General features: G+C 33.5%; 1 protein-coding gene across 4 annotated transcripts in view; it reads right to left on the minus strand.

The window, feature by feature from the left end:
- Positions 1–14,562, minus strand: part of LOC130445032 (pleckstrin homology-like domain family B member 1) — a 138,943-nt gene that overhangs the window by 7,152 nt on the left and 117,229 nt on the right. For all 4 annotated transcript variants that reach the window (XM_056780503.1, XM_056780504.1, XM_056780507.1 and 1 more), the window contains one exon: positions 374–557. In XM_056780503.1, coding sequence (XP_056636481.1) covers positions 374–557 — 184 coding nt within the window. The remainder of the gene's footprint in view (positions 1–373; positions 558–14,562) is intronic.

The raw sequence follows: 14,562 nt of genomic DNA on the forward strand, positions 1-14,562 counted from the left end.
ATAAAAACCTTACCAAAAAGTTAATTATTAACAAATAAAAAATAAGGGTTGATTGCAGAAGGTAAAAAAAAATATTAGATGTGGACAACCCTTACCACTTAGGAGAATGAAAACCAGATAGTAGCCGATTCTCAGACCTACCGAATATGCATATAAAATTCCAAAGCATCGGTCAAGTCGTTTCGGAGGAGTATTGTAACATTATGACACGAGAATTATATATAACAGATTAAGTGAGTAAGTAAGAAACGCTGTGTATATAAATTCACCCCACCGTTAAAATGGCAACATAGCCTTTTATTTTAATTGTATGTGAATGCTCATTATTTGATTCATCACGTACCATAACAATAATCGTATTTCATTTACGTACCTGCGGATTCTATATGTTGTCGTAAATCCAGATCTGAACCTCTTATAGGTAGATACCTCGTCAGTGGTCGTTGTTTATCACTTATTGGTTTCCTTTTTCTATTCAAAGTACCAACTTCCAAGCTCATTTCGCTGGTTTCTGACAGAGGCCTCGGCGATTCTGCATTTTCCGATTCACCACGTGACTGCAACATAACCCAAAAATTAAATATACCTAGTCATTAAATGCTACTTTCCTTCTATATTATAAAAGAATCTATTTCCACAAGACGCAATTTATTTGGGGAAGAAAATGCATAAATTAAAGTAGTAAAAAATCTGTTCGATACTGTGAGATAAAATTTAAAACGCCCGCAGTATCACATTTATTTATTCTTTAACAATTTTTTGGATACATTAAAATCATTTTTTAACTTTACTCAATGGCGGATTATTGAGCTAATTGTGAGAATGACTCAAACTTATTGGATAAAAAATAACGTGTAAAAAATCAAATTTGCATGCAAAGAAAAAAAATTTGAGTCTATTGAGGCGCGTCCTGAAGAAACGGATGTATATTCTGAAGGTAATAATAAATAAATATACATAATATCAAAATAATAGTTGTGAATTGTAGTCTTTTTTCGACGAAAGTGATTATATTGTTACCACACGTGTAGAAAAAAGCCTTTACACACGAATTGTACACAATATATTTTTACAAGCGAAAATTTTATAAAAATACTGAAGTTTAATGGTAATTTTCTTCACACACTGTGCGTAAAATATGTTTCTTTTCGCCATAGTAATAAAGTAAGTTTAATTTTTCGTTAGAAGAAACTGTAACGCTTTTATCGATTCCTTATAAAATATATTTTATATTTATTATTATTTTGAACATGTTAATCAAGATTATAATAAATTAACAAATCAACAGACGAATTCGATTAGTAACGATACTAATAGAGAAAGAAATGCTTTATTGTCAAAAAATTGTTACAATTTGTACACAAAAGCTTATAAAAACTAAAAAAACAAACAAAAATAACTAAATAAAGAAATAAATAAAATAAAATTTCAATATACAAAAGGAAACCACAATTAGTAACAAAATTATAGGTAATAGTAATAGGTAATAATTAATATAGAAGTTCATAGCAAAAATGAAACCAGTATGCAGCTTGCCCGGATATGAATATTATTATTAGAATAGAAGTCGTTTCCAGACTAGAAGGCACGTTCCAGTAAATATGCTCTCAAATTATTACGAAATGCGGGAAAAGATGTTATTGATTTGATTTCAATTGGCAAGTGATTGTGCATTTTTTTGCATTGCAAAATATTGAGCTTGTAACTAATTCTGAACGTGGAGTGGGTATGTAGAGGTCGTGCTCCGCGTTCCTAAGTGGATAGCCGTGCAACGTCCTTTCTGAAATTGGAGAAGCGTGCTTACGAATTAGGTAAACTGTTTAGTCCGAGTAAATATCTAACAGCTCTCTTTTATAGTTTGAATATTCACTCAAATTGAGTCGTACCACACGTACCCAGAAGGGAAAGAAATACCGACTCAATAATGGCATAATAGACTGTTGAGGAGGCGAATAAGGTTACTGATCACAGCGCGCAAAACAGGAGGAACTTAATTTTTTGGATAAGGCGGCAATATGTAACTTCCATTTCAAGGAATTGTCCACAACAAGCCCTAAGAATTTTACAGATTCAATGGTGGTGTTATTTAATAAAAACGTCTGCAATGTATTTTTATATGATAAAACTTTGGTTTTAGAAACGTTGAGACAGAGAAGATTAGAATTTCACCAAGATTTAATGGTGATTAGGTCACTAGATATAGTCCTATGAAGTGTGGTGAGATAAGGATTTCTCTAAGAGAAACTAGTCTCGTCTGCAAATAGACATATTTTCCCACTGATTTCTAGATAGGAGATGTCGTTTATGAACAGAAGAAACAAAATAGGGTCTAATACTGAGCCTTGGGGCACTTCACATTCTATTGCCTTGCAAGAAGACATCCTTGTATCAACCCTAATAAGCTGACATCTGTTGGTAAGGCATGACTTGAACCGGTTCCGAATGAGTATTTATTGTTGATGTCATTAATTGTACTGCGAAGCTCTGCTAAAACTACGGGAATAAAGAAGAAACTGTGTAAGTTAGCATTAGCATCAGGGAGATATGAAAGCGGAACATGAGAAGGAATTATAGAATTTTATAAATTTTTGGCTACATTCACAAAGTAATTATTGAGGTTATCAGGTGAAGTAGAGATTATGGTCGATATTACTGGTACACTTGTGCAGTGATTAAACTTATTAACTCTTCTTTTCGGCATGCTTAAATGCCACCTACTCTAGCCACTACGCTACGGAGACATTAATAATAATATTCTTTACACACAACTGCTTAAAGTCTCGTTATTTAATAGCCACACCTCGTACAACAGTGAAAAATTTGAAGATATTGATATTTCTATCGATTTTTTTTCGTTTATAAATATTAATTAGTGATGAATAATTTATTTTAACCAATTAAGCCTTCATTTCAAGTGAACTACGTAAACCAATTCCCCAGAAAATAGCTTATGTCATAGACAAATCTTATAATAAGCGTTGTTTTCAAGTTTTTCTTTGGGAAGGCAAAGTTCCTGATTGAGTATATGTAATAAAAAAATTATTACATGGACTTTTTATGAATGAGAACACTTTAAAATTTCCCGAATTCATTATTTTCAAAACAAAATTGTTTGAAATGAATAGAATAATATAAATATGTATACGTCAACGAATAGTGGGCGTATTTTGTAAACTATATTCGAAAATAAAACTATAAAATTTTGTTAAAGAAGGTTAACCTAGTCCAAATTTTTTACTACGAAAATTTTAGTACTTTAATGTTTCAAACCTAATTTTTTTATATAGATCCATGTAGAAGCCCTACAATTTCAAACAATGGTTAAATTTAAACTGAAAATATTGAACTTGTTTTTATTTTTTTGATTAAGCCATTCATCAAAAGTTATTTGCACTATTTTTTTATATACATATAGAAAATATAATGAGCTGAGGAAAATAATTTCGATTCGATTCTTACCAATAGAAGGGATCAAAGTTGTATAATGCTTCTATATTTACACTACCGGTCAAAAGTTTGTGCCACCCTATAGGTTGCGTGATCCAAAAAAATAATAATATTTATGCATTTTGACTTCCCTATCAAATTTGTACAACAACATCTCAGTATGGTGGAAGTCAGTACATTTTTCCATTTCAAATTACTTTTATTCAAATGTTTTATATGTTCATTTCTTCAAAATTTCCTCAATTTCCTCTTCCAAAACACCCTCAAACCATCACCGAGCCTCCGCCGTGTTGTACAGTCTTAGATCCAAAATCCTCAAAGAGGACAGATTTTTAAATGTATGGGCGCTAGTTTTAGTGTCCAATTTTTATGTTCTTCAGCCCGCTACAACCTCCTAATTTTATTTTGATATCTTATAAGAGATTTCCAAAAAGGCCAACTTCTTTCAATCTCCTTTCCACCGTAAAAGTACTCGCAAGTTAGATCCCTGGGCCCGTGAGTCGTCGATTACGTTTACTGATGAATACACTCGATCGAGGTTTTTTGAAGCCGTCCTAAACGTTTTCTATCGTCGAAGTTGCAAGTGGATGCATAGTTTTTCACGTTATAGTCCACGGTATTTTTAATTCGGCGGCGATGGTACGGTTACTTTTGCTTAGACTATGAAGACATAAGTTTCAGCTGATAATTCCTAGGTTTTATCAATTCTAAAATTTACAATAATGGGAACAATTCGAAAACGAATTTCGCAAAAATATTTCAAAAAGTATAAATCGCAGAACATTCTTTCGTCTCACAGGGAAAACTGGAACTAAGCTACAAATCAGTCGGAATTTACAAGTTTGAACTTGTCGCCTTCGCCGACTAAATATAAATATACGCTGGTATAGAGGAAACAAATAACGAACATTATTATTTTTGGTTTGTAAGACACCGTTTCGACCTTCTCTTGATATTATGAAAGAGAAACTAGTCAAAATGTATTATTTCGAAATATAATGAATGGGGTGGGCAAAATATTTTGACCAGTAGTATATATTTTCATTTCTCCTTTTTAGTTTTGGTTTGCGAGATATGTTGGGATTCTTATATCAACTAAAACACAAGAAATTTTTTATGAAAATGTATGTTTTCATATTTATTTTCGAAGTTAAGAACTGTATACGTTCATTTTGCTAAATAAAAAGATGTTTCTATGAGAGTTTATTGAAAATTTTCCGACTTCAGCCTGTATATATCAGCAGTTATCAATATAAGTTGCAAAATACTAAAATTTCAGCCGTTTAGACGCTTAGTTTCGGTTTGATAATCTTATAAGTGAGTCGTTGTGAAGATTTTTCTCAGTATGAAAAAAATTAAGTATAGACTTGTCATGCTTCTGAAAGTTGCATCAATGCAACTTGATTGTGTTGTTTACGGAGACTCTGCACCATCTTTTACGACTGTATTTTTAGGCAGAAGAATTCGAACGTGACTGTAGCAATTTGACTGACATGGTATGATATGGTACTAGACGATTAAGGTTAGAGAGATAGACAAGACTATCGGTACACGAGAAGAGCGCATGTGTTGATCCATCAGGAAACCGCACCTTCTAACACTCGGTGATGGTTATGCCTAAAATTCACGAATTGCACTTAGAACTGGTTGACCACCCACCGAAGTTATCATATCTAGCCCCTGGTGACTTTTTCCTATTTCTAATCTCAAAGTTTCACTTGAAGGAGAAATATGTTTGTTAGACGAAGACGTTATAGTAAGCGTAAACGCTTAATTTGAGGTTAGAGAACCGCTGGACTAAATGTATAGTCTTATATGGAGAATATATTGAAAATAGAAATTATTATGAGAAAAAAATCTACTACAATCATAACGTACATAAAATTTTAATCACGTTTTGTTTTTATACAATTCCAAAACATTATGATATTATTTGGACCAATAATTGCGTAGCAATAGCCATCTAAGAGTCTGGATTCAATCCTTATATATTTTTTGGAAATTAGTAAATATATGTTTGACTAGGTGACATTTTAAGAGACCTGAAGATTGTCAATTGTCCTCCTCCTTCATTAGGTTTTCTAAAACTCTCCCGAAACTTTTAGTTCTTCTATTCCTGATCCTTTAATAAATTATATGACATGAAATTATTCTATTGTGGTCGGTCCTCAATAAATAAAATTTAGAATTTATTTGTTTAAAAGTTTAAAATCGAGTCCAAAGATAGTAGTGCGAATTTATAGAACTAGTATATTATAATTGGTGATCCTTACAAGAATAGTGGTACGATTTTATTGTAATCGATTTATGATAAGAAAGCAAAATTTCAGATTTATCTAATCGTTTATATGAGAATCGAGTGTAAATATTCCATTACATGCTATCCTGCTGATTCTGACAGGAATAACGATCCGAATTTATGAAATTAGTGTAATTTCGAAATCGATCCTTGATAATAATGCAAAATTTTTAATTTATCTGATCGTAAAAACTCAAATAGAACTCGTACTGGGAGAAAGTTCGAGTGTTAATATTCCATTATATGCTTTTCTCGTGATCCTGGCAAGAATTGTAGTACAAATTTATGAAATTAACATCTTGTAATCATTTTTTTTTCTGTTTCTACGTTTAGAGTTTGTATAAAAATTATGCTATATCTTATTGTGATTCTACATAAAAGTGAAATCAATAAAAGCATGTTAAAAATAAATTCTAATTTTCTACAAAAATAAATTTCAACCCTTACCGTCAACGATTTTCTATTTTTTTTCTTCAAGCTGTTCTTGTATCCAGCTCTAACGTAAGTAATCCACAACGACATTTCGATAGTAATATCACAAATATGTCAAAAGATAAAGTACTTTTTGCCGAAAAAATTATTTATTTTTGAGATATCTTTGATCAAAACCGAGATAATGCACAACTAAATATTTTAACTGGTAGATAATTATAATGAAATTTTTTTTTCACTAACGTACGGTTGAATTATTTCTGGAATCACTGTGTTATAATTTCAGAGTCTGCGTGACTAACATCGGACAACGAATGTATGTTGGCGGGAGAGGAAAGTAATGAAAATATAATTTTCTGAAATAACCGCTATTTTCTCGGACTAGTGATAAATCGAGTGGGGTGAATGGCGAACCGACGATAAATCTCTCAAGGATACTCGGTGCATCTGTATGATGATCCGCCCTACGTTTCCTGGTGTGTTTACTTTTTAATGAACAGGGGTGGAAGAGAGAGCAGATGCAATCATTCAAAATCTGAACGTTAAAATTTATGACTTTTGATAAACATTGAAATAGATCGAAACGTCATATTTTTCCCTGTTATTTTGAACTGATTTTATATTAAAAGAGACCCAAAATTAAGATAGATCAAAATAGAGCTCAGAGAAACGCGAGTATGAGTTGCTGAAAAGTCTGAAGAAGACTTATGGCACCTAACTATGCGCCAAAAAAGCCAGCTACTGACTCCAAATTAACCCCAGTTCAGCAGGCAAGCCCGCCTACGATTTGCCACAGATCACGTTAATTGGACTAACGAACCATTAGGCTCTTTTTTCTTCTGAGACGAAAGCAGAGTGTGTCTGCATGGTAGCGATAGATGAGAACAAGTCTACAGAAGTCCACGATTCTTGCATTGTTGCATAAAAGAAAACTTTTGGATGGTTTTTGGATGATTTGGGCGAGCATTTTAATATAAGCTAAAAACGGGTTGTTTTTATTCAAACTGGCGGTGGAGCAGGGGGATTAACAGAGAACCAATATATAGAATAAATTTGAAGGGATCGCGTCGTTCCCTACGTCACTACTGCAAGTTCCGCAGGGTAGTATTTACAGGATGTCGATATCATCGTTACGGATTGGCCAGCGCGTATCCTGGATTTAAATCCTATTATGGGATGGGATGATCTTAAGAGGTAAGTTCGATCTAGAAATCCTCCACCATTCGACCTCAAAACAGCGCTCAGTGAAAATATGGATAGCATCAAACAAGGATCGAGTAAGGAAACTTGTATGCTCCATGGAAAAGCGTTTGGAAGCTGTTATTAGAGACAGGGGAGGGAACACTAAAAATCAATAGGTTAATTTCAAATAAATTAATACCCAAATCCGTAGGCGGCAACAGATCACCATCATCAATAGCAATCTTGTAAACATTCTGGAATGAGTTCGAAGCATTCTAATTAAGTTTAATTGGAGCAAAGACTCAGGATGTTATGTTTACGGAGAAGGCTGGCTCAGGATTTGGTCCTGTTTGGACATAAAATCTCACCATCACCGCAATTTGGCTTGTTGGGTGGGCTGGAAGCAATATGTCCTGATATAGTTGCGTAGCTGATTTAACCAGCAGCTTCACAAACAGTTGGAATCTACTTTAATACTAAGAGTCTAATCCTCTGCAAGTCCCAGATTCATTCATCTTTGGAATATTGCTTGCACATTTAGAGCTCAGCTCCTCAGCAAACCCTGAAGATACTCTATTCAATACAGAAGAGAGAAAATCGATTTATAGGCAATCCAGAGTTGACCAGAAACTTGGGCAGCTTAGAGCATAGAAGCAAGTTCGCGGACCTGATTATGTTTTCCCGATACTACCAACGGCAAATGCTTTTTCGACCTGTTCAACACAATCTCGTTTAGAGCAGTTTTTGCAAGAACTACTCGACAGGAAGATGTGGCTCATGAACACCGAGTTCAACTAGAACTTCAATTTATCGGGACTCATTTCTTTGGAGAAGTTCAACCCTGTGGAATCAGCTACCAAGGCACTACACTACAGAAGTTCAATATCCACAGGCATCTCCACAAGGCAGGCACCACTCGAATTAATTGAATGTAAAAATGTTTACCACCTTGTAAATTTTTTTACGAATTTAAGCTGCTATTTCCTTTACTTTTAATTATAACTCTTTTTCATTATTTAAGATTCCTTTTCATTTGATATTTTTTCTGTACAAAAAAAAAATAATTATATAACAACATCGACTATTATAAAGCTAAACCTAATGGCTTTGAGATGCTACAATCAGAAGAAGAATGGAAGCTACAGATTTTTTTGCTCAGGAGTCTAGTTAACGTAGAATAATATTGGACTCTTTCTATGGGAAAAATAATTAAACTGGCAAAACTACGGACGAACTGGCAACGTTGTTTTTACTTGCCTATACTATTTATTTTTCTCTTCTAGTTCTTTAGTTCAAATTACCACATTAAAATGTATCTTAAGAAGCTAGATTTTATGAGGGAAACTTTACATAAAATAATTTAAAAAAATTAAAAAAACAATAGTTAAACTGGGGTGTAAAATAATAGTTCGTGGCATCAATAAATTTACCGATAAGAAAATTAATGTCAACATTATAAAAGTGTGGGATGCTTTCTATAAAATTTTTAAATTTTGTGTTTTTTAACCAATATATCTGAGTCTGGGGATTTTCCGAATGATTTTTTCGATTATTGAAAACTATTTACTGAACAAGATTTCCCTTTTTATTATTCCTTCCTTTTTCCATTTTCTGAATAAGCTCGAAATAGCTCTCTACGATAAGATGGATGGTAGTTTTTCTCGCTGGGACTCTTATGTAGGTGATTGCAATATCAATACGGTACATGTCTCTATGGTAGCTCAAGAAATAGATTCTCCCTTTCCTTTATTCTCCATTTCCCAATTTACTTAATTCATTCAAAATTGTGATATAAAGATTTAGGACTAATTTTTTTTTAAATTATAATTTATGTTTCACTTTTAGGTATAACTAACTTTAAAAGCGTGTTTCATGTTAATTTTTGTTTTACCGCCAACGTGTGTTTATGGACAAATCAACCAATCAACTTATCCGAAGTGAATAGGCGGGAAACAGTGGTAAAGGTTTGCCACCTACAGTACTACGGAAAAGTTTCGAAAAATATTAAATCAGAGCAATTGTTATAATTTTTTTTGTTTTCACAATTTCAGCCGGAAAATGCTTGCATAAACTGTTCCTATCTAAGTTGACAAGCCTTCGTCAAGGGTAAGTTTTGGTAATTCTTACACACTTCCCTCATAGTGTGTGAGAATGCGTTGTTTATAATATAGGGAGGAAACTAGTATATTACTTTTGGCCCGTGTATGTGATGCATTCACAAAAAGTAAATTTCGTCCTTGTATTCGGAACGAAAGTACGTACTTTCGACCGTGGTAGAAGAAGAAAAATATTATATTACGTTTATTTATATTTATTTGTCAGTCATGTAGCTTTATTCCCTTTAAAAAAAATTTAATATCTTTTCTATTGCCAAGAAATTGAACATTCAATTATTGTGGTAGTCCAGGAACGTGGGCTGAGAATGAAATAAATGTTTGAACATATCGTAAAAATTCGAATTATATAATTTAATAGTTTATCCACAAAACTTAATATGCATAATTTCTATTTTGAATCTACAAAATTTGTTTATTAAATGACAAATAAACTCAAATATAAATGAAGCGAGGATTATATTACTTTCAGTTGTCGCATTTCACGTCAAACGATGTATTTTCCCCGCAAGTATTCATTTTATTTGCACCCATATTAAATCGATTGGTTTTGCATTTTTTCGGAGTTTAAAAAAGAATACCGTTAATTTTTGTGCTACTTTCGGTTGTAATAATGAATATATATGTTTGATATCACACTATATTAGTTATAAAAATAAATTAAAACATTCATTAGTATAGCTACAAGAAACAGTTACGAAAGGCTTCCAAGACAGTGCTACGAGGCGTATCCTAAAGGTTCTTGACGTATGGATGCGGCCGAAGGCTAGCCATCCAAATTACTTTTTCTTCTTCGCGGGCCGTGACCTTTATCAACTATTGACTCCCTTGTTAGCTATTATGTTGACTATCCTTGCTTGATTTACTATTGCGCGGAAAAGCTGTTGATTTCTCGAACCATTAACGAATATTTTTTTAACCCCGATGTTGAGCATCAACCTATACTTCTCCTATCCATTATTTAGCCTTGCAGTATTTTAAATTACGTTGCCTTATAGTGTTGTCTATTTAGTTTTGTTCATGCGCTTAGAACCTCGGTATTTGTAACTCTATAGACTCAACTCATCTTTAAAATACGGCGATGAACCCACATTTCAATCGCTTCCAAACGAAGATTTTCTATAAGCAACCATGCCTCTGTGCCATATAAGAGCATAGGAAAGACATAACATGGTGCCATCTTCCATCCAAACCAGCAGGTAAAGATTGAGATCATGCCTAGAAAGGATTTTTAAAACTTCCTCTAACTTTGGCTATTCTTGCTTTACGCTAGGATCCCATTTATAATTTTTTACGGTGTCCAAGACTACAGACGCGACACGGCCACGTCCCAGGGCAGCACTAAAAGTCATTTTAGACTTGCCCCCTTTAAAAATCTTCATACAAAGTTAAGCCATAATTGGGCAATCAAAGCATACAGGGAACAGAACAAGAAGCTCAGCGACCTGACTGGACATCTCGCTATCCCAATGGGCGGAAAACTTACAAAACAAACGTCATCCTTACATGCGCAGTTCGCTGCACACAACGTACCTAACGCAATGCAAAGTTATTCAGTAGAGCAGCCCTGCAAGCACTTGAATCTTAAAAAATTCTACATTGCAGTAACTTTTAAAGATTGTCGTGTATGTGTTGCAGATTATCTTCTAGCAAGAGGTCTATCTTCGAAGACATTCTTACGCAGATAAATCGGAAAGTATGTGGGAAAACACCTGTCCAGTTTGTAGTTCGTACCTACTTTCGATGACCTGCACTATTAAATTTGTACAGGTGACCTCTCCAGTAGACCGTAGCGTGTATGGCTTACATTAGTCTCACCCTACTAACCATGGTTTTGTTTATTTACTTACCCAAAGGGCTTTATCCGAAAATAAGACGCAGTTACCTAAGCCTTGTTTACAACCAAATGAATGATGATCTATGCATGTTTAAAGCGCTTGCATTGAGAGATTCGAATCCTCAAGAACAAATTTAGATTCTCTACGATTTTTTAATGTTCAACGGTGTTTTTCAATGTCTTACAAACTATGCTTTACCAAAAACTATGAGATTATTATAATAAGTCGACAGCAGACAAATGCAGATATTGCGTTCCAACGACGCACATTAGTAGGTATACACTGATTTTTTCAAAAACGGGATATGGACAAGTAGGGGTAGAAAATATATGGCCCAAGAGCCAAGCTCACTATCCCAATTGGATCAGAACCTTCAATCAGATAGAAGAGCAGCCCTGCAAGCACTTGACTCTTTATAGTTGAGTCAAAGCTAGTATGGAACTGCATCGAAGCTTTAAACACAATTGGAGTAAATAATAAATTTACTTTTAAGTGGATACAGGTAAAAAGGCTGGACAATTTCTTTCATAGGACTACAACCTTTCATAGGTTTCATCAGAAACCATCAAGTGATGGTAATAAAGAAGTGAGGAAACGAGAAGAAATCAGAAACATGGAATGAGATCCCAGGTCTGAAACAATCAAAAATATTTCTTTCCTATTCCACCAACTGGTCTGAAAAGGCCCTTTCATTGAACAAAGACTAAGCTAAGGAGAGTTACTGGTATGCTTACTGAACACTGTCCGGTGAACTACCATCTGAAGAATATCGGAGAAACAGCTTTTCGCTTCTATAAAGAACCAAAAGAAACCGCCGAACACCTTTGTGAGTGCGTTTTAAATCCATGACCTTACGCCTTAGCTTATCTAATCTAAAAAATCTAATCAGTAGTTAACAAGCTTTCCATATATTGATATGCGCGTTTAATAAATTAAATTAGAATTTTTTCCTTTGAAAACATTCAAGACCTCGAACTATTCGGTACATCAATAAATTTCAGGAGCTTTTTGTAGCTTGTAGCTACTGCTTTACTTTTTTATCAACGTTTATTTCTCAGATGCGTAAACACTTAATCCATTTATAATGATTTCATCATGATCGTATAGTTAAAATGTTACTACTTAATCGAACATTAAAAAACATTTTATTACCAATTAACTGTTGCAATTGAATAAAAATGTTAAATAAAAATCGTATCAATCTTTCCGCTTCAGTTTGAACCGCAACACGTCGTTAAACAGATAAAAATAACATCACAATTTTAAAAACACACTTTGTATGTTTTTCTTTTTAATATACGACATACCGTATTAAATTTAGTTTAGTAATACTACGGTTTTTGTTTTTAACTAAAATTTGCGTCATTGTTTTAGAATACGACTAAAATAGATGATTTTTTTTTTCAAATTTCAAATGCCTAATTGTTTTTTGGAAACAATTCTAAGCATCTGAATGTTTCTTGATATTCTAGTAGAAACTGCGCCAAATGATGCGGAAGTGCAATATTCTCGAAATAGAGTGTAAGAATTCAAACATTACTTTATTGTCGATAAATTATGGTTAATAATTCACTGTTGGAATAATATAGACTCTATACAGGGTGCCCCGCATAAGAAACGTCACAGAGAGGACAAATAGGCTGAAAATAGGACGATTAGGGACAATATACCTCTATACCTTCTTGATTACGAAAAAAATTAATTTTTTCACAACCCGTTAACTTTAAAATACCAAATTTGGTACGCTGTATGAGACTTGTTAATAGCATTAAGTATTGATTTATAATACATCACTCAATAAGTCGTGACTGACACACAGATGGCGCTGCTATTATCAAATACGTATGACATTTATGAAGTACCAACTTTCAGAAGACTATGTGTAACATTTCAATTGGCAAGAAAAAACAATTTCGTGTGTTAATTTATCGTTGCTTCTTGATAGCTCTCAATGGCTTCAAAAGTGTTATCCGGACTCTGCTCCATCGAGAGGAACCATTTGTTATTGGTTTGCTGAATTTAAACGTGGTCTCAACAGCCACCTATGATGGTGAACGTTCTGGTTGTCCAATTGAGATGGTTACTCCAGAAAACAGTTCACAAATTGGTTATATCTAATCGTGAATTTTTAGTGGGTGCCGCGTTTTCTAACACTCGATTAAAAACAACAAAGTGATGATTCACAGCAGTGTTTGGCCATGTTTATACGTAATAAATCAGATTTTTGCGTCGATATGTGACAATAAATGAAACTTGAATCTACTTCACTCTGAAATCATTATCTGAGTGGACTGCAGCCGATGAACTACGTCCGAAGCGCCCAAAGGCACAATATTCAGCTGGAAAGGTTAAGGCTTCTTTTTTTTTGGGATGCGCATGGAATATTGTTCATCGACTATCTCCAAAAGGAGACACAATCAATAGCAAATACTATATAGAGTTGTGGGATCATTTGAACGGAATAATCTAGGAAAAACGGTCTCATATGTCGAAAAAAAGCTACTGTTTTATTAAGACAATCTAACCTCACAACCTAAGTCTATTTACTTACTTTCTACGTCACACAACGTCACACTCAGTCATATGACAACAAATGAGTGTTGCCGCGCGTCATTAGTTAGTTAAATTTATTTATTTTTTATGATCTAATATACCGTTAAAAAAAATTAAAAAATAGTGTGTGATTAAAAACGATATACTAAACGTAGTTAAGGTATAAAAAATGTAATTGCCTTACTAAGTTGAAATTTAAGGAGCCGTTGGCGATATTCATAATGAACACAGTATTTATACCCCCACTACACCGACATTAATAACACTTGATAACCAGAGACTCTCTGAAGACGATATCTTGGTTATCGTATCACGTGTCAGACAATGTAATTTTGAGTGTTTAACAGGCTTTTTCATTATGTTTCCATTTTCGAATGAGATCTTGGATCGTTAAATAGCAAATAAACTCACCACACCTGGCACAGTTATCAAAACAAATAGAGTTTTTTTTGAGACACCTTGTAAATATTTCTAATTGTCAGTTTAAAAGAAAAGGTTCGACGACATTTGAAATTTGTGTAGGAATAACAGTCACATCGATTTGGATCGAAACCAAGAACTGTGTGAAATTTTAACCTACGAAAACGATGTATAGAAAAATATTAAGTGATTGACATATCCGATTCCATTTTTAAAAAATATGTTGTTGTTATGGAAAGACAAAATTAAATATATTTGCTGTTTATTTCCGATTACA

This window comes from Diorhabda sublineata, chromosome 6 (assembly GCF_026230105.1).
Source record: "Diorhabda sublineata isolate icDioSubl1.1 chromosome 6, icDioSubl1.1, whole genome shotgun sequence".
Classification (NCBI taxonomy): Eukaryota; Metazoa; Arthropoda; class Insecta; order Coleoptera; family Chrysomelidae; genus Diorhabda; species Diorhabda sublineata.